Source organism: Typopeltis vanoorti, chromosome 2 (genome assembly GCF_054136105.1).
Source record: "Typopeltis vanoorti isolate ZY-2024b chromosome 2, IOZ_Tvanoo_1.0, whole genome shotgun sequence".
Taxonomy (NCBI): domain Eukaryota; kingdom Metazoa; phylum Arthropoda; class Arachnida; order Uropygi; family Thelyphonidae; genus Typopeltis; species Typopeltis vanoorti.
The window spans coordinates 89,938,944-89,961,219 of record NC_143550.1 but is presented as its reverse complement, the minus strand read 5'-3'; the positions used below and the strand labels follow the sequence as shown (position 1 = coordinate 89,961,219).

The following is a 22,276-nucleotide window of genomic DNA, read 5'->3' as shown; positions in this document are numbered from 1 at the left end:
TATTACATAAGGGTGGTAGCAGACTGGAAGTGTCAAACTATAGACCAGTTTGTATTTCATCAGTAGTTTAAGATTTTGGAGAAATTAGTGAGAGATCATTTGCAGCATGAGCAGATGAGGAGGGTATCTGTGAGTCAGCATGGATTTGTTAATGAGCACTCTTGTTTTAGTAATATGATTGCCTTTTATAAGTGACAAGAGCAGTCAATGAGGAAAAAGGCATATTCTGCCATTTTCTTTTTTTAATTTAGAAAGGCATTTGACAGGGTACCGCATAATAAGCTGATATTTAAGCTGCAGCACATGGGTTTAGATGTCACATTAGTGAAATAGATTCTGGATTGGTTATCTAGTAGGTATCAGAGAATTGTGCATGAGAGAGAGCAGTATCAAAAAAGCAGAAGGTTACAAGTAGGGTCCCACAGGGCTCAGTACCGGGACCTATATTGTTTAACCTTTATATCAATGACATTGTCAATGGATTGCAAGGGGATATTCAGTTGTTTGCAGATGATGTGAAACTGGGAAAGGTTATTAGTAATAGGTGCAGATGTGGTGTCCCTGCAAGAGGATTTAAATAAACTGGACAGCTGGGAAAATGAATGGGATATCAGTTTAATGTAGCTAAATGCAAAGTCTTGAAGTATGGGATTCAATTGATGGGTGGCTGCAACTCTGTTGAAGGAACTATGGTGGAGGAGTCAAGGGATCTGTGTGTGTGTGTGTGTGTGTGTGTGTGTGTGTGTGTGTGTGTGTGTGTGTGTGTGTGTGTGTGTGTGTGTGTGTGTGTGTGATGATTGATAGAAACCTGAATTCTGGGAACAAATTACAAAGGTGGTGAAGGTAACCCAGAGGATTGCTGCAATACTGCAAGGATGCTGACCTGCAGAGATAAAATAGTTGTTATTCCATTGTATAAAGCTCTGATGAGACAACATTTGGACATTGTGTTCAAATTTGGTCTTCAGGATTTGAAGGGGATAAATTAACTGTGAACAAAGGTGGTATGACATTGTACAATGTTAGTTATGAAGGCTAGGTTGGGGGAATGCAGACTGCAGAGTTTGGGAGATTTTTTGAGACTTTTAAACTCTTGAGAGGTTGGTATTACAGGGTTGACACTGATGAGTTCTTTCGTTTGATGGAACAGGGGGAAAGAGCAAGGACAAGGGACCATCCCTGGAAGTTACATAAGGAAGTTGTGAGCAAGAGGGTAAGGAGTGGTTTCTTTGCATGGATTGTGGTTGAACCATGGAATGCATTGCCCGATAGAGTGGTATGAGCATGAATGATCAATGAATTCAAGGAGTGGCATGATAGACTTTGTTTTCTAGGATGGCCCTCCCATGATGAGTCTTGTCACTCAGTGGAGGCCGGAATCATAATAATAATAATAAAATATTAGCAATAAAGAAAGATGGGAAACTGAATCTGCAGAATTTAGTATATAGGAGAAGTGCTTATGATCTCCACAGCATATAGATTGTGGAGGGAGGAAACTAAAACTGAACTCTTTTTAACAACTTTTCTGGGAGGAGGGGAAACTACAACTCCTTTTTTACAACTTTTCTGGAAGTTATAGAAGTGAACAAGAGAGTGAACAGTGTTTTGTGTGGATAGTGATGGATGCATGAAATGCACTATCAGAAAGATAGAGTACAAATAGTAAATATATTTAAGGTGTCATGGTTAATTCTAATGCACTGAATCTTTTGACCCCATAGAGGTTCTATGATGATTATGAGAATAATTAAATTTTTAACATACTAATTGAAGCATTGTCTTATATTATTTATTTCACTTTCATAAAAGTTAAATATTAATTTTACATGAATTAACATTAATAGTGTGTTCTCTTTTTTATTCTAAATTAAAATTTACATATTTCAGATTGCAAGCTTGATTTCCTGTGCATTATTATTGGTAGTACTGTTAATTTTAGGACCACTATTTAAAGACTTGCCTGAGGTAAATATGGCTAGGTATTTCTCTCTTTTTTTCTTTTTTAGTATCTTTTCCTTCATTAAAACTTGGTATTCAGTATTAACTATTTAAAAAAAAATAGAGATTATTACTGTTTTTGATAATGACTTAAAGTAATTAGTAATGACTTAAACACCATAGTAGTTTTCATAATTTTACTGGCCTGCTTAACCAATGGATAGCATATCTGTTCTCTAACCAGTAACTGATTCAAATCCTGCTATGGTCACACATTGATATTTGTGAATGCCTTTAGGTAAGATATGAAATTCATTGTCTAATATGAGACTATCTCCCCTGCTTGTTGGTGGCTTGAGGTAGCTGGAAAAAATTCCATGTTTTGTCTCTAAAACAGATTTTCTGGATTACATAAAAAATATATCATCTTCATCATCAAATTCCTAATATGTACCCTGTGTGTGGGGGGGGAGGGGGGGATATAGGATATTATGACAGTACTACATTATTAACACCCCAACCAGTCATGACGTCTATAGACGTTCTGCAAAATCTGGATACGATTCTGTAACACGTATTGAATAACATGGATAAGAAGTGCAATTTGATCTCACTATTTCATCCACCATGGCTGGTAGAGAGGTTAAGGCATCATTATTAAAAATCTGATAGCAACAATTTTTCTTTCAAATAAGGATGCTGCTATAGGACAGGGAATGCAGAGGCAAATTGGCTTACTGAGGAAAAGAAGGGTAATCATTATGAGTGATTTTAATTATGGTAATATTGATTGGAATGAAAAGATAGGGAGTAAGGAGAATGAATTTCTAAGACTCTTAACCCTCTTGTGACCTAGATCTAGTTGTATCATCAGAGAATGCAACTGCAAATGGGGGTGCCAAAATTTCCTCCATTTGACGAGAGGGATCACCTGTATTGTCACTAGTCATATGAAAACCTCTGTGAGGAAGGTATATAAGTGGAGCTGCAAGACTGGTAGGGGAAAACCTTAGAAATTTAGGTGACAACTTAGAGCTATAGCATGGAAAGAAGGCAGATGCTGCTTGGGCACTTTTTAAGAGGCTGTTAAGTAGTAGCAATGTCTGAGTGTATTCCAAAGGTGAAAAGGCTAAATAAGGTGGGGGTAAAATAGATAAATGGAGGGATTAAAGCATAAAATCTAGAAGACGAGGATTTGGAGGAAGGACAGATAAATTTTAGTAATTCTCAGTGGTATGAAGTGTACAAAGAGCTGGCCAGAAAGGTGACTCAGTTGGTAAAGACAGCAAAAGTGCAGTATGAGCAGCAATTATCCAGTCAAGATAAGAAAAATCTTAATGCTTTTGATATATTTGCAAGTAAAAGAAACAATGACCTTGGCAGAATGATGTTAGCAGATGACAATGGTACATTGATAACTGCTGTAGAGGATATTAAAATATTAAATTAAAATATTAAAATAAATCATGATGGCATGAAAGAGTTAACAAAAGATGAGCGAGTGGCATTGTATGGTGACTCCATTATTAAAGGTGTGCTAGAGGATAAAATGCACAAGGTATGTTTTCCAGGCGGTAAAATGAGTAGAGTGATTGAGGCATTGAATATGAGGCGGGAACGAGCAAAAGAGTTAATTGTATTAATTGGTACGAATGATTTGAGAGAACAAGGAGCATGTCAGAATGAATGTCAGGAGACTGCTTGGAAAGATAAAGGAGAATAGTGTGACAGGAAGGGTGGTCAGTGTGTTGCCTAGGTATGATTGTGGTGAAATGAGGCGGAGAGCAAGGATTATGAATGATATTCTGGCTGAAATGTGTGAGGAGATGGGAGTACAGTTTGTTAATGTGTGGAATGAGTTTGAGGGACGAAGTGAGCTGTATGGGAGCGATGGACTGCATTTGAGTGGTTATGGTGTGAGTCGCTTGGAGAGACTGCTGCTGGAAGGTAGAGAAGTGAATAGAGAGAATGAATCAGATCGAGAGGGGAGTGATGTGGAAGAGCAGGAGAGTAAGACAGGAGAGATTGAAGGAGTGGAAATGAATGTGGAAGTGAGTGGTATGAGTATAGATAATGAGAGAATGGGTGTGCAAGAGGAACAGGGAAACGGGGAGGCTCAGGGTGGACAGGGATACACAGCGTGAGAAAGGTGGATGCTCCAAGAGGAGGTGAGAGAATGTGTAGGCAGGAAAGTAATGGGATGATCAGGGATCAAAAGGAAACAGATGGAATTGCAAAGGGTTCTAAAATGAAGAAGCAGAAAAGGAAATGGCCCCAGTCCAGCATGGAGAGATCACATCGAGTGAGTGGTATCAGTGGAACTAGCTGTAGATCCAGAAATGAGTTGTTGTGTTTGTATACCAATGCTAGAAGTATAAGAAACAAGGCGGATGAAATGGTTGCACTAATTGCGTCTGTGCACCCAGAGATTGTCGGAATAAGTGAGACATGGTTAGATGAGGATGACATCCTGACAGGAATAGAGATGGAAAGGTATGATGTGTTTCGTGAGGATAGAAGGGGTAAAAAGGGAGGGGGAGTGCTATTGATGATAGAGAAAGAGTTATGTCCATACAAGGTAGAGATGCAAGGGGGAAATGGGGCCAGTGGTTTTGAGGCAGTATGGTGTGAGATAGAGGTGAATAGATTCAAATACTTGGTGGGATGTTGTTATAGACCTGGTAATGTGGATGGTGGTGATAGTGAAATGTATAGTCAAATAAGCCAAGCAAATAAGAAAAGGGTGATCATTATGGGTGATTTTAATTATGGCAATATAGATTGGAATGAAGAGATAGCAACTGGAAGTAAAGAAAATGAGTTTCTTGAGTTTTTGAGGGATAACTACCTCAGACAGTATGTAACAGAGGGCACAAGAGGATTAAGGGTCTTGGATTTGGTCATCTCATCGGAGGATGTAATTATCAATGAGGTATCAAATCATCCACCAATTGGCGAAAGTGACCATGAGGTGATTACTTGGGTGGTTGCCAGCAGTGCAAGGACCCCTGTGAAAAAAGGGTATATGTGGAACTACAAGGGGGGTGATTATGAAGAGCTCAGGAGACAGCTTGCAGGTGTAGCATGGAATGAGGAGTTAGCTGGAAAAGAGATCAATGCAGCTTGGGGGATTTTCAAAAAATATTTAGTGGATGCAATGTCTAAATGTATACCACGGGTGAGAAGGTTAAATAAGTTAGGTGTGAGATGGATGAATAAAGAGATTAAGCATGCAATACAGAGAAAAAGGGCATTGTGGAGGCAGCATAAGAGAAGTGGAAGTAACCAATTTCATGAGTTCTACAAAGACCAGGCAAGGAGAGTGACTTGGTTGGTGAGAGTAGCTAAAGAGAGGTATGAACAGCAGTTAGCTAATGAAGCTAAAAAGAATCCTAGGGAGTTCTTTCGATATGTAGCCAGCAAAAGAAAGAATGATTATGGAAGGATGACATTGATTGGAGGAAATGGTATAAAGACAGCTGTTGCAGAATGTGTGGTGGAGATACTTAATGAGCAGTTCATAAAGATCTTTCAATCTTGTGAATGTGACTTCATGGAGAGATTAAGAGCAGTTGATGATGGGGAGGAGAGACTGACTGTAAGTGAGCAAGAGGTGTTTGGGGAGTTGAGTAAACTAGATGTAAATAAGGCTGTGGGACTTGATAATATATCACCGCGTATTCTGAAGGAATGTGCCAGAGAGTTGACACCTGCCTTGACATATTTTTTTAATACGAGTCTTGCACTTGGTCAAGTCCCTAAAGAGTGGAAGGAGGGCAAGATTGTGCCACTTCATAAAGGAGGTGATCGAACTCAGGCATCAAACTATAGGCCTATCTGTGTGTCAGGTGTTGTGGTTAAGTTGTTGGAGAAGCTTGTGAGAACTAGGATCCAGAGTTGGGTTGACAACAATGGTATAATCTTTGATGGACAGCATGGATTTGCTAAAGGGAGGTCGTGTTTTAGTAATCTACTTACTTATTACAATAAAGTGACTGCTTCCTTGGACAGAGGAGAAGGATACACAGTAATATACTTGGATTTCGCAAAAGCTTTTGATAGAGTGCCTCATGATAAGTTGACAGTCAAACTAGAGCAGATGGGGTTGGATATTAGATTAGTGCATTGGATTGGAGACTGGCTATCTGATAGGTATCAACAAGTTGTGTATGGGGGTGCAGTATCCAGGAAAAGGAAAGTCACTAGTGGAGTGCCTCAGGGATCTGTTTTAGGGCCATTACTATTTAACTTGTATATTAATGATATTGGCGAAGATTTGGATGGAGATATTCAGTTGTTTGCAGATGATGCAAAGTTGGGACGAACCATAAAGAGTAGTGAAGATGTTGTGGCCTTGCAAGAAGACTTGAATAAATTGAGTGATTGGGCAAGCAAATTGGGATGTGAGTTCAATGTTGCAAAATGTAAGGTTTTAAAATTTGGAAAACAAAGATGGGATGCAGAATTTATGCTTGGTGAAAATATATTGTTGGAAGTAGAGGAAATAAGAGATCTGGGAGTGATAGTGGATAAGGATCTAAAATTTAGGGGTCACATCGCCAAAATTGTGAAGACAACGCAAAGACTTCTGGGAATGATGAGGAGGACACTGACATGTAGAAGTAGGGAGATTCTTGTTCCATTGTATAAGGCTTTGATTAGGCCACACATGGACTATTGTGCCCAGATTTGGTCACCTGGTTTTCAGAAGGATGAAGAGATGTTGGAAAGGGTCCAAAGGCGACTGACTAAGGTAGTTTCTGACCTCTGGAATGTCGAGTATGAGGAAAGATTGAAAAGATGTAATTTGCAGAGACTAGTGGAGAGAAGGAAGAGGGGAGATATGATAGAGACCTACAAGTTTGTAAGGGGTTGCTATAGGATCAATGGTGGAGAAGTTCTACAGCGAATAGTGGGAGATCAGGGGAGAACCAGAGGTCATCCCTGGAAACTGTATAAAGAGGGTGTGAGTAGGGGAGTGAGAGGCAGGTTTTTTTCGTGCAGAGTTGTGAATGATTGGAATGCCTTGCCTGAGAGTGTGGTGTCTGCAGGGAGTTTGAATGTGTTTAAGACCCGGTATGATGAGATGTGTGTGAGATAAAAGGACCTCCTAGATGAGTCTTTGACTCCATGAGGTCTTGTTTAATAATAATAATAATATAGTTCAGGAATTCAGTGAGCATTTCGGGGTATTTCACCTTCATTAATGCAAAATCATGAGAAGCTTAAGCACAGAGGATATGGTGAAGGAGGGACTGATAGGGTGTGAGAGGCATATGAGAAATTAAACATGATGCTAATAAGGCAGTAAAGAATTGACAATATATCATGACGTGTCTTGAAGGAAATGCTCCAAGGAATTAACAGTACTCTTGGCACACATAGAGTCTTCTAACAGGAAAAATCCCAAAGAAGTGGGAAAAGGATAAAATTGTTCCATTTCATAAAGGCAGGGGAAAAGTAGAATAAGACAGAGGCTAAAAATTATAGGCCAATCTTTGTCTGTGATATCAGTGGGTTATGCATGAGGGAGTAGTAACCCAAAAGAGAGAAAGATCACCTTCAGTTGTGGCAAGGGTCTGTATTGGGGCCATTATTGTTTAAGTTGTATGCTGATGATATTGGGACAGGATGGCTTAACTGAAGATATGCAACTGCTTGCAGATGATGAAAAGTTGGGAAAAACTATGAGGAGAAGATGTGGCCTTACAGGAGGATCAAGGAACAATTGTCTGTATGAGTAAGCAAGAGATAATAGCTATCAGTTTAATTTTTTTTAAATTGTTATTATTATATGAGAAAATCTATGGAGTCGATAGACTCATTGAGGGAGGCCCTAAATATTATGTCAAGCACTATCCAATATTCATGCAATCTCCATCATGCTTGGCTTTGAACTCATTCACAGTCATGGCCATACAACAGACTCTGGCAATGTATTCCACTCATTCACCACTCTCCTAGCCAAAAATCAAGTCCTCACACCATTGCTAACCACACTTTTGCTCAATTTCCAAGGATGGCTCATAGTTCTGACTACTACTAGACCAGTTCCGAAAAATTTCCTCTGTATTAATCCCATAAAAACCCTTCAGTAATGTTTCAGTCATATCACCCCTTTTCCACTTGTCAACCAATTTCTGTAACACACAAATCTTCAGCCTATCCTCATAAGATGCATTCCATAGACCTGCCACGATCTTGGTCACGCGCCTCTGAATCCTTTCCACTTCTTCATACCCAAGAAACCCAGGTGATCAGATCAGTGCACAGTAGTTAAGATGGGGGGGGTCTTACTAATGCCCTATAAAGAGGTATGATAACCTGTTTATCTCTGCTTGTTTGGGTAGTAACCAATTAATCTGAGCTGCTTTAGGCACTTTTGCAATATGCCCTCTAAACTTAAACTCTCTTTTCACTAACACCTACAAATCCCTGGCTTCATCCATTTCTTGGAGTATAATTCCATCAATATAGTACACAGCTGACAATTTTTTCACTCAAGAACCTTAACCTTACACTTTGTCATATTAAATTGATAGCCATTCTCCATTCTCTACACTGCCAGTCTAGTTAAATCACCCTTCAGTCATCCTGAGAGGATCCAGATACAAGTGACTTAGACACTATCAGGAGATTCTCGAATGCTGGCTATGGAGTGGTTGAAGGAAGGTGGATTAGAGTTTGGTAGATAAGAGAAAAAGAGATGATATAATAGAGATGTTCAAGTGATAGGATTTTATTGAATTAATCCAGAGGGGAATTAAAAAAAATGTAGAAGGTGAGAGGAGAGGAACCAGAGGCCATCCCTGGAAGTTATGTAAGAGGTTTTTTAAATGGACAATTCTCAGTGAATGGAATGCATTACTGGAATATGTTGTTAATGTAGAGATTGATAAAGATTTTAAGATTTTGTATGATAAATATGTTGTCATTTGAATGAACTTTCCATGATGAATCCACAGGCTCCATGAACAGTGTAATAATAATAATAATTATCATTATTATTTTATGGCATCTCCATAGAGTCCAGAGACTTATCGTGGGACATCCAAATTAATCATTATACACACAAATCCTATCATACCTTTCCTTGAATCCATTCATCATCAGGTTGAACTCATAAACAATTGGTTGAACTCACAACCAATTCTGGCAGTCTATTACACTCACTCACCACTCTCCATGCCAAAAACCTCTACTAACCACACTCTTACTCAACTTCGTGGATGGCCCCTAGTTCTCTGACTATTTGTCATATATTGAATTTCACTTCAATAAATTTTATAAAACCCCTTTAATATCTTAAAAGCTTCTCTCATGTTCCCTCTTTTCCACCTAGCAACTAAATTTTGTAACCCACAAACCTTCAGCCTATCCTTATAGGGAGTATTCTACAGACCTGTCACCATCTTGGTCACTCATCTCTGAATTCTCTCTCTGCCACTTCCTGCTAGTCCCCAATAAACCCAGGTGACCAAATCTGTATGCAGTAGTCAAGATATGGCCGAATCATAGTCTTACAAAGAGGTATAATATCTTCCCTCTCTTTGTATGTTAATGTGTTTTCAACATCCAAGTAATCCTTTGAGCTATTTTACAAACTTTTGCAATATGCCCTATGAACTTCAACTCTTTGTCCAGCATTATCACAAAGTCCCTAGCCTCATCAATTTCCTGCAATCCAATACCATCAATATTATTATTATTATTCAGGTTTCCATAGAGTCAAGAGACTCATTGCAGGAGGTCCTTTTTAGGAAACACAAAGTCTATCATCCCACTCCTTGAATTTATTGACCATTCTCGCTCTCACCACTCTATCAGGCAATGCATTCGACAGTTCAACCAACCTCCATGCAAAGAAACCACTCCTGACCCTCTTGCTCACAGCCTCCTTTCATAACTTCCAGGGATGGCCCCTTGTCAACACTCCTTCCCGCTGTTCCACCAAGTGAAAGAACTCCCCCATTGTCAACATTGTAACTGCCTCTCAACAATTTAAAAGTTTCAATCATATCACCTATCCTTCTTCTATCCACCAAACTCTGAAGTCCACATTCCCTCAGCCGATCCTCATAACTAACATTGTACAGTCCTGAACCATCTCTTTGTTATCTGCTTCTGTACCTGTTTCACAGTTAATTTATCTCCTTCAAATCCTGGAGACCAAATTTGAGAACAATAGTCTAAGTGTGGTCTGATCAGGGTCCTATACAACTGAATAATAACTCTTTCATCTCTGTAAGTCAGCATCCTTTTCAGCATTGCAGCAATCCTCTGGGTTACCTTCACCATCTTTGCATTATGTTCCCTGAATTTCAGTTTTCTGTCAATCGTCATCCCAAGATTTCGTCTCCCCTACTTCCTCCAGTACAGCTCCTCCAATCCAGTATGCAGCCTCCCATCAATGTATCCCAAACTTCAAGACTTTACATTTTGCTGCATTAAACCAACACTCCCATTTGCCCATCTGTCTAGTTTATTCAAATCCTCTTGCAGGGCTGCCACATCTACACTATTACTAATAACCCTTCCCAGCTTCACATCATCTGCAAAAACTGAATATCCCCTTGCAATCCATTGACAATGTCATTGATATAAAGGTTAAACAATAACCTGAGTTCCATAGAACTCAGGTTATTGTTTTAGTACTATTATTTACTGTTCCATATTATTTGCCTGAGTTCCATAGAACTCAGGCCCCTAGTACTGAGTTTTATGGAACCCCATTTGTAACCTTCTGCCTCCTTGATATTGCCCCACCCTACACAACTCTCTGATACCTATCAGACAGCCAATCCTGAATCCAGTTGACAAACCCGTTATCTAATGCCTTTGCAAAACCTAAAAAAATGGCAGTATATGCATTTCCCTCATCAACTGCTCTCGTCACTTTATTATAAAAGGCAATCATAGTTATGGTGTGAGTCGCTTGGAGAGACTGCTGCTGGAAAGTGGAGAATTGAATAGAGAGAATGAATCAGATCGAGAGGGGAGTGATGTGGAAGAGCAGGAGAGTAAGACAGGAGAGATTGAAGGAGTGGAAATGAATGGGGAAGTGAGTGGTATGAGTATAGAAAATGAGAGAATGGGTGTGCAAGAGGAGCAGGGAAACGGGGAGGCTCAGGGTGGACAGGGATACACAGCGTGAGAAAGGTGGATGCTCCAAGAGGAGGTGAGAGCATGTGTAGGCAGGAAAGTAATGGGATGATCAGGGATCAAAAGGAAACAGATGGAATTGCAAAGGGTTCTAAAATGAAAAAGCAGAAAGGGAAATGGCCCCAGTCCAGCATGGAGAGATCACATCGAGTGAGTGGTATCAGTGGAACTAGCTGTAGATCCAGAAATGAGTTGTGTTTGTATACCAATGCTAGAAGTATAAGAAACAAGGCAGATGAAATGGCTGCACTAATTGCGTCTGTGCACCCAGAGATTGTCGGAATAAGTGAGACATGGTTAGATGAGGATGACATCCGGACAGGAATAGAGATGGAAAGGTATGATGTGTTTCGTGAGGATAGAAGGGGTAAAAAGGGAGGGGGAGTGCTATTGATGATAGAGAAAGAGTTATGTCCATACAAGGTAGAGATGCAAGAGGGAAATGGGGCCAGTGGTTTTGAGGCAGTATGGTGTGAGAATCAAATACTTGGTGGGATGTTGTTATAGACCTGGTAATGTGGATGGTGGTGATAGTGAAATGTATAGTCAAATAAGCCAAGCAAATAAGAAAAGGGTGATCATTATGGGTGATTTTAATTATGGCAATATAGACTGGAATGAAGAGATAGCAACTGGAAGTAAAGAAAATGAATTTCTTGAGTTTTTGAGGGATAACTACCTCAGACAGTATGTATCAGAGGGCACAAGAGGATTAAGGGTCTTGGATTTGGTCATCTCATCGGAGGATGTAATTATCAATGAGGTATCAAATCATCCACCAATTGGTGAAAGTGACCATGAGGTGATTACTTGGGTGGTTGCCAGCAGTGCAAGGACCCCTGTGAGAAAAGGGTATATGTGGAACTACAAGGGGGGGGGTGATTATGAAGAGCTCAGGAGACAGCTTGCAGGTGTAGCATGGAATGAGGAGTTAGCTGGAAAAGAGATCAATGCAGCTTGGGGGATTTTCAAAAAATATTTAGTGGATGCAATGTCTAAATGTATACCATGGGTGAGAAGGTTAAATAAGGTAGGTGTGAGATGGATGAATAAAGAAATTAAGCATGCAATACAGATAAAAAGGGCATTGTGGAGGCAGCATAAGAGAAGTGGAAGTAACCAATTTCATAAGGTCTACAAAGACCAGGTAAGGAGGGTAACTTGGTTGGTGAGAGTAGCGAAAGAGAGGTATGAACAGCAGTTAGCTAATGAAGCTAAAAAGAATCCTAGGGAGTTCTTTCGATATGTAGCCAGCAAAAGAAAGAATGATTATGGAAGGATGACATTGATTGGAGGAAATGGTATAAAGACAGCTGTTGCAGAATGTGTGGTGGAGATACTTAATGAGCGGTTCATAAAGGTCTTTCAATCTTGTGAATGTGACTTCATGGAGAGATTGAGAGCAGTTGATGATGGGGAGGAGAGACTGACTGTAAGTGAGCAAGAGGTGTTTGGGGAGTTGAGTAAACTAGATGTAAATAAGGCTGTGGGACTTGATAATATATCACCGCGTATTCTGAAGGAATGTGCCAGAGAGTTGACACCTGCCCTGACATATTTTTTTAATACGAGTCTTGCACTTGGTCAAGTCCCTAAAGAGTGGAAGGAGGGCAAGATTGTGCCACTTCATAAAGGAGGTGATCGAACTCAAGCATCAAACTATAGGCCTATCTGTGTGTCACATGTTGTGGTTAAGTTGTTGGAGAAGCTTGTGAGAACTAGGATCCAGAGTTGGGTTGACAACAATGGTATAATCTTTGATGGACAGCATGGATTTGCTAAAGGAAGGTCGTGTTTTAGTAATCTACTTACTTATTACAATAAAGTGACTGCTTCCTTGGACAGAGGAGAAGGATACTTGGATTTCGCAAAAGCTTTTGATAGAGTACCTCATGATAAGTTGACAGTCAAACTAGAGCAGATGGGGTAGGATATTAGATTAGCACATTGGATTGGAGACTGGCTATCTGATAGGTATCAACAAGTTGTGTATGGAGGTGCAATATCCAGGAAAAGGAAAGTCACTAGTGGAGTGCCTCAAGGATCTGTTTTAGGGCCATTACTATTTAACTTGTATATTAATGATATTGGCGAAGATTTGGATGGAGTTATTCAGTTGTTTGCAGATGATGCAAAGTTGGGACGAACCATAAAGAGTAGTGAAGGTGTTGTGGCCTTGCAAGAAGACTTGAATAAATTGAGTGATTGGGCAAGCAAATGGGTATGTGAGTTCAATGTTGCAAAATGTAAGGTTTTAAAATTTGGAAAACAAAGATGGGATGTAGAATTTATGCTTGGTGAGAATATATTGTTGGAAGTAGAGGAAATAAGAGATCTGGGGATGATAGTGGATAAGGATCTAAAATTTAGGGGACACATCGTCAAAATTGTGAAGACAACACAAAGACTTCTGGGAATGATGAGGAGGACACTGACGTGTAGAAGTAGGGAGATTCTTGTTCCATTGTATAAGGCTTTGATTAGGCCACACATGGACTATTGTGCCCAGATTTGGTCACCTGGTTTTCAGAAGGATGAAGAGATGTTGGAAAGGGTCCAAAGGTTACTGACTAAGGTAGTTTCTGACCTCTGGAATGTCGAGTATGAGGAAAGATTGAAAAGATGTAATTTGCAGATTCTAGTGGAGAGAAGGAAGAGGGGAGATATGATAGAGACCTACAAGTTGGTAAGGGGTTGTTATAGGATCAATAGTGGAGAAGTTCTACAGAGAATAGTGGGAGATCAGGGGAGAACCAGAGGTCATCCCTGGAAACTGTATAAAGAGGGTGTGAGTAGGGGAGTGAGAGGCAGGTTTTTTTCATGCAGAGTTGTGAATGATTGGAATGCCTTGCCTGAGAGTGTGGTGTCTGCAAGGAGTTTGAATGTGTTTAAGACGCGGTATGATGAGATGTGTGTGAGATAAAAGGACCTTCTAGATGAGTCTTTGAGTCCATGAGGTCTTGTTTAATAATAATAATAATAATAATATTACTAAAGCAAGAGTGCCCCTTAACAAATCCATGTTGATTCTCACAGATAACATTACCCCTCATCCACCCAATGCTATATATGGTCTCTGACTAATTTCTCCAAGACCTTAACAACTACTCATGACACACAAACTGGCCTATGGTTAGACACTTCCAGTCTGCTACCACTCTTATGCAATGGCACTATCTTACCTTCCTTCCATTCCTTGGGTACCTTTCCCATACCCAGACTTTCATTGAAAAGCCAGGTCAAGATAGCTGTCAGTTCTTTAGCACATTCTCTCAAAACCTATGGTGAAATATCATCCAGTCCCACAGCTTTACTGACATCCAGAGTACTCAGTATTTGGAACCCCCTCTCCTCTTGCCCCTCTAAACCTCGAACTTGCTCTATCTCTCTAGTATTAAAACCTACTTCTCCTGGATGAAATACTCCAATTAATTGTTCATTGAACAACTCCACTATATTCTCTGCAATAGTCACTGTTCCCATTTTTATCCCACAATATCATTCTTCCATGATCATTTCTCCTCCTACTGGTCACATAGCTAAAAAATTCCCTAGGAATTTCTTTGGATCTTAATGTCAATCTCTTCTCATATTCCAGTTTTCCCTTCCTCACCATACTAGTCATTCTCTTGCCTGAGTCTTATATTCTTCATACATCTGCTGTCCACCCCTCTCCTTATATCTCTTCCATAATCTCTTTTTCACCTGCAGTTCCTGTTTGATATTGTTTGTCATCCACTTTACACCAAACTGTTCACTCGTGGAATACAGCTGACTATTGCTGCTAAAATATTCCTTCACAATTTTCCAAGCACTAATGATATCTCACCTTTCCAATTCCTCCCCAAATGGAACTGTCCCAAATTGATATCTAAGACTATTATAATCACTCGCCTTATAATTCCACATACATTCCCTTTTCTTTGATACTCCTGCATGTGTATTCATCTTCCAGGTCAAAACCAAATAGTCACTCTCTCCAACTGGTGGGAGAGATGTCAACTGAGTTATTATCAACTCTTCTGATGCTATGATCAAATCCAAAACTCTTGAACCTCTTGTTCCCTCTATTACATGTTGCCTAAGACATTTGTCCCTCAAGAATTCTAGAAATTCCATTCCCTTATTACTACATGCATTTTCCTCTTCCCAGCTTATACTGCTGTAGTTAAAATCTCCCATAACAATCATTCTTATTGCCAAGCTCAACTGCCTAAACATCTCCTGCTCCTCACCCTCTGTGCTTCTTGGCTTTTAGCAACACTCCACTAAATATCCTGTCTTGCCTGCCACTACCTCACACCATATGCTTTCAAAACCATCAGTGTCACTGCCTTCCAAATCCTCCACTCTTAGAGGACATAAGTCATCACTTATCATAAGCAGCACTCCACTACTGTGTTTTCCCTTCCTATCCTGCCAAAAAATGTTGTACCATGCTACTGCTATTCTTGTTATTATATCATCTTCCACCAACCATGTCTCAGAGATCCCAAGATTATTGGGATCTCTGAAATCCCAAGATTATACTCCTGGCATTAGTATAAAGCATAAAAATGTCACTGCATCTATACTTATCATTATTCCCTCTAGATGCCACTGGACTCAGTGTTACCTGATGTCGTCCCCCTTCCCCTCCCAAACACCCATTCCCACAAGAGGCCACCCCCTGCTATCATCTACCCTGGGAATTCTAGTTTCCATGCATTGACATACCGACTCATTCAGAAAACAGCAATCTCTCCAGATGCCTACTTCCTTCCTCATTCAAATCAAGCAATCTCTCACATATAGTTCCTTTCTGTCCTCAAATGCCCTCCAAGCATCCACATATTCCAATCCTCTCTTCTGACACACATTCTGGTTATTATGCTATTCATTATTACTGCTCTTCTGCTCAGCTTGTCACTATCATACCTGGGCAACACACACACACAATCTTTCCTCTCTGCGTTTTCTTTTGTACAACCTTAAGCAACAATCTCAAATCTCTCACCACCCAATTTACATTGCCTCTCAAGTCATTCGTGCCCACCATCACAATCATCTCATCCACCCTTTCACCCCGCTTAATTGTCATAGCCACAGTCTCTATCGTTCCTTCTTCTTCTTCTTCTTCTTCTTCTTCCTAACATGGAATTTCGGCCATGTTGCCTGTTCCGGTCTCATGCCATCTCTTTCTTGGTCTTCCGATTCTTCTTTTTCCACGTATTTTGTATCTGTATAATATTTTTGGTAGTCTGCTGTTGTCCATTTGATTTAAATGTTCTAGCCATTTTTGTTTATACTGTCTTATGTAGTAATTAATTGTTTTTATTTTCAGGGATTGTAAGATTTCTTCATTTGTTTTGTGGTCCCACTTGGTATATCCAGCTGTTTTTCTGAGGAACTTCATTTCTGCTGTTTGAATTCATTTTTCATCTTTCCTTTTCATGGTCCATGTTTCGCTTCCGTATAGTAGAGTTGGTTTTGACAAGACATTATATAGTGTGATTCTAGTGTGTTTTTGTACCAGGGATGGCTTAAATATATTATTTATTATGCCGTTTACTTTGACAAAGTTTGATATTTTAGTGTCTATGTCTTTTTCTTCTTCGTATGATAGATCACATCCCAAGTATCTGAAAGTGTTTACTTGTTCTAGTATTTTATTATCTATCACTATTTTACTTCTTATTGGGTTTTCTCCTTTGAATGCCATTATTTTTGTTTTTTCTTTGGATATTGTCATATTATATTGCTTGAGATATCATTTAATGATTTTAATGATCTTTGTAAGTCATCTTCTGATGTAGCTAATACTATTTGATCATCTGCAAATAGTAGTGTATCTATCTTAATTTGTGGGGTCATTTGTATACTAAATGGGTTATGCTATTTCCAGATTGTTAATATTTCATTTATATATATATTGAAAAGCAGAGGTGAGAGGGTACATCCTTTTCGTACTCCTCTTGATATATTTTTCCATTCTGAGGTGTGTTCTAATTTAACTGCTATTTTATTTCCTGTATATATTTCTTGAATAGATTGTAAAAGTTGGTTTGCTATGTTTAAATCGGTTAATATTTTAAACAATTTTTGTCTACTAATTTTGTCAAAGGCTTTTTCATAATCAATAAAGGCCTCTCTATCATTCCTCGAGGCAAATCCTCCTCTGTGGCATCCTATTTTGCACACCACGGATCATCGAGTCTCCATACATCACAGCACTTACCACTCTGTTCCTTGATTGCTCACCTGCATCCCTCTCTCTCTCTCTCTCTCTCTCTCTCTCTCTCTCTCTCTCCCTCCCTCCCTCCCTCCTCTAACTCTTTCACGCTGTGTTCCCCTACTCACCTGCTGTCCTGGCATCACTGTATCCATGGTTCCAACACTCCCTTGCATTCTTCTCATTCCTTCTCTCTGAATGTTTCCATTCTCTCTCTCTCTCTCTCTCCTCTTCTATCATTCCCATACCTCTCTCTCTCTCTCTCTCCTCTACTGCTCCTATTTTCTCTTCTTCTATCATTCCCATAACTCTCTCTCTCTCTCTCTCTCTTTTCTACTGTTTCTATTCTCTTGTCTTTTATCATTCCCATATCCCCCCCTCTCTCTCTCTCATGCCCTCTCTTCTCCTGCTCCTATTCTACACTGCTTGTCTCCCAAAATTCTCCTACCCCTGATGCAGCGAGGCTGGTTATTGTAATATCTAAGTCACTAAATTCCTCCCATTGCCTACATTTTGCACATATACGCACTCTGCCTTCTCTCACCCACCACATATCCAACTGCTGGGACGCATACATACCACAATCTCCGCATGCCACAAAATCCTTTATTATGTAATGCAAAATAGAGTCCTTAAATTGGGGAGGACTTGGTGACATGCCATTTGTAATTGCAACTGCCATCATTCAAATTGTGCCAAGGAACTATTACAACTAAATGCTAAATACTAAATAATACTACAATTAAATGCTAAATTCTATGTTATATGCTCTACTGTATAATGATACTATAAGTATAAACTATATTTAACTATACTAAATAATGAAAACTTATCTCCTCTTCCACCACAGATGTGTCTGACTCTGACCTCGCCTTCTCGGTAACCTAAAAATAACACAATATAAACAACTAAATTCCAAAAGCAGCACCACTAAAGAGCACTTGTGTTACTGAGAAAAAAATGTAGCACAATTCATGAAAGAAGTAACACTATATACCATTTCATGATACAACATTGGCATCCTTTTCAATCTGAAGTGCATAACCTTACATTTTGCAAGATTAAATTGATAATTATTATCCTTTGCCCACAATGCCACTTTATTTAAATCATTCTGCAGGATATCTACATCCTGCATAATGATTCAACTTTATCAACTATTGCTCTCTCCCCAGTTTTGCATCGTCAGCATACAACTGAATTTATTTATTGATTTGTATGGGGTTTCACCTCCATCCCTTTGAGGAGCAGGTTGAGCCATGTTAATGAGGAATTATATATATATATATATATTTTATGACTGTAAATCCATGCTTATTCATGGGACCAGTTTGCCTGTTCTGAGAGACAAAAAAACAGACTTTCTGGGTGAAGAAACCTTCTACCTCTGTATGAGATTGGCTAACTCACCTTTAGTCGAAAGTGATCACATAAAGGTTCCTTGCATTATAGACTGGAATTGAACCCAAATGGCTTTGTCTATACCAACTGAACTACAGAGGCTGTACAACTGAATCTCCCCTCCCCAAATTCCCTATATCATTGTTATACAAATTAAAGAATAGTGGCCCTAGCACAGAAACTTGGAAGTACTCCACTAGTCACTCTCATTCTCCTAGATTCCACTCCACTATATAATACGCTCTGGTATCTCTGTCAGCCACTCCCTATCCATGCTACTAGCCTCATATCCATTTCCATTTGCTCCAGCTTTTGTAATAGTGTAATGTGGTATTCTGTCAAAAGCATTGGCAAAGTCGAGCAGTATCATTGTATAGCCATTATCTTTATCCAGTTCTGTTATCACTTTATTATACAATGTGAATAAGTTACTAAGAGAGGACCTGATTTATAAAGCTATGCTGCCCAGTATAGAGTATCGCATCCCTATCCACCCACCCATTGTTGTAATAATAATCATAATAATGATAACTAAATAGGTAGTGGCTCAAGAGGAGAGCCCTGTGGCATGTTTCTAGTCACAGGCTTTTTATTGGACTCTACCCCTGAATAAACTACTGCTTGGTATCTCTTCTTCAACTGCCAGTGCTCTTATCTACTTCACCAACTTTATATCCATTCCCAAGTGCTGCAGTTTATTGATTAGAATTCCATATGGTATCCTGTCAAAAGCTTCACAAAGTCTAACAGTATCACTATAAATCCATTGCTTTTATCCAATTCAGCTGTCACTGCATTATAAAATGTGAGAAAATTAGTAAATCATGACCTTTCCTTCACAGAACCATGTTGCCCCCATATAGTGTCACATTCCTGTTTACCTATTCCTGCATTTTTCTCTTAACCAACTACCCCAATACTTTTACCATGACTCCTGTGATGCTGATCAGTCAGTAACTTGATATCTCAGTCTTGGAGATTCCTTTATGCAATGGAATTATTTTTCTCTCTTTCCACTCCCTTGGGGCCAATTCAGAACTGTGACTTAAATTAAACAATGTGGTCAAAGTCACTGTTAATTCCATAGCACCTTCTTGTAAAATTCTAGCTGGTTATCATCTAATTCAATAGTTGTTGAAAGTTTTTCACTTGGTTATACTATAAATTAAAGATGCCAAGAAATTATATTCTCAGTTTCATCCTTTATCCAAGTGTAAGCAAAAGTTTGCACGGGAAGTCACTTCACAACTGAGTTACTTGTATCTTGAGTACCTTACACAACTACCCATAATGCATAGCATTATACATGTCTGTAAGGATATGTGCATTGCATTATGGGCTTGCTTACTGCTTATTGCTCTTTACACCTATGAAGTGCATGAGGCCACAAGTTTAGTGCACCATCCTCTTCGGTCCAGTGCTGCTTGTCTTTCTCTCCCCCAGCTCGACCATCATTTGTTTTGTTCTTTGATTACCATCTGGCACCATGCCATTTTGGGTCTTTCTCTCTTCCCTTTACCATCAGGTACCCATGTCAATACTGTTCTTGTATGTTCTGATGTTGGCATTCTCAATACATAGCCTGTCCATCTCCATCTGCATTTCTTTAAATCTATTGTGATGGGTTTGGTTTTTGTTTTGTTGTATATTTCAATATTTGAAATTTTATTTGGGCAGTAAATTTTGAGAATTCTGTGAATACATTTTGTTTGGAAGGCATCAGTTTTTATTTTCTTGTTGTTTGATTAAATTCCATGATTAACTTCCATAAAGTAGTACAGATTTAATACATAGTTGAATTAAATATTTGCACCTTTAAGTTTATTTTTATATTTGATGATTTCCAAATTTTCTGTAAAGTTTTAAATGCACAGCACAATTTTTTTATTCTTATTGTAATGTCTTCGTTAGTACTACTTTTCATGTTGACAGTTGCTTCAAGGTAATTAAAAGTGTTTGTCAATTCTACTTGATTTCCATTTATAAAGATTGGGTCATTTTACTATTGATTTTTACTATTTTGGTTTTCTTCTCATTGATGCCTATTTGTTTAGCAAATTTAATTTTCATGCCTTCAAATCTAGATGATAGTAGTACAATGTCATCAGTAGTCCAAATCTTTTAATGTGGTATCAATATTCCATCTTATTCCAGTTTTCAGTTTTTCAGGGCGTGCTGTATTATCCAGTCTATGACAATGATAAAAATCATTCCAGACATTACACCATCCTTGCTTAACACCAGTTGATGTCAAAACTTTCAGAAGTTGTTCCATTTACTAGAATTTGTCCTTTACTTCCATCATACAGATCTTTTAGGATATTTATTATTTTGTTAAGGAATCCATTAATTTTCAAGATTTTCCATAGACATTCTCTGTCTATGTTGTCAAATGCTTTAGTAAAATCAATGAAGTTAAGATATATAGTTGAATTTAGTTCCACACTCTTCAATTATGATTTCAAAATAAAAATTTTATTCAAGGTGCTTCTTCCATTTCTAAAACCTGCTTGCTCTATTCTCAGTATTTTCTCAGTGCTATCTTTTATTCCATTTATTATAATTCTAGTGAAGATCTTTGATGGTACTGACAATAGCTTGATTCCTCTCCAGTTGGTGCAATCTGTACGATCACCTTTTTTTGAATTTTGACTGTTTGTGATTCTTTCCAAGTACTTGGAACCTTCTCAGATGCACAGATGAAATTTAAACAGTTCATATAGTATAGTTGCTGATGTTTTAGATCAGCTTTGAGCAATTTAGTGTTAATGTTAATCATTTCCACTTGCTTTTCTATTCTTTTGGATCTTGATTGTTTCCATGCTTTCTTGCACTGTGAGTTCTCCCATGTTTACATGAAGTTCGAAACCATTTGGTATGTCCTCGAAATGGGACTCAATATTTGGATTTATAGAATCATGTTTAACATTTAATAGTTCTTCAAAATACTCTTTCCATCTTTGTTGGACTTCTTGCTCCTGAGTTAGTAATTGACTGTTTTTATCTTTAACTCCACATTCATCTTCGCTCTCTGAGCATCTTCAGCCAACAGCTGATAGTAGTTTCTCATATCATTTCTGGCAGAGCTCTTCACCATCCTATATACTTCTCAGTATATTGCTTCTGATATTCTTTGCATAATCTTTCTGACTTGGAGTTATTTATTTTCTCTTTCATCTTCTTCCTTTCCTCAGTTAGTTTTAATGTATTTCCTGTAATCCATTCTTTGTGTAACTTCCCACTTGCCACCCCTAAAATATCTTGTGCAGTTTTGTTTATAGGCTTCTTTACACTTTTCCCAGTTGGCTTCAATCTTAATTTCCTCATCATTACCGTTTGATTCTCCCAAAACTGAGAAGCTATTCTTCAGTTCATTGGTAAATTTCTCTTTTGTTTTCTTTTCTTTCAGTTTATCAATGTTATTTTCCTTGTGTTTAAAGATACTACCTCCTGTGATGAGGTTGTTTAATTCACAGAGGGATGTAAAAAGTTCTCCATTTTCATTTTGTTCGCCACTCGCTTTCTTTCCTATAGCACATTCATCATCTGTCTTTCTTCTTT

The 22,276-nt window shown here is 38.7% G+C and overlaps 1 protein-coding gene across 2 annotated transcripts in view; it reads left to right on the top strand.

The window, feature by feature from the left end:
• The window catches only part of LOC150109241 (prestin-like), a 399,320-nt gene that overhangs the window by 261,007 nt on the left and 116,037 nt on the right, over positions 1-22,276 (top strand). For both annotated transcript variants that reach the window (XM_090406615.1, XM_090406623.1), the window contains one exon: positions 1,891-1,968. In XM_090406615.1, the coding sequence (XP_090262741.1) occupies positions 1,891-1,968 (78 nt within the window). The remainder of the gene's footprint in view (positions 1-1,890; positions 1,969-22,276) is intronic.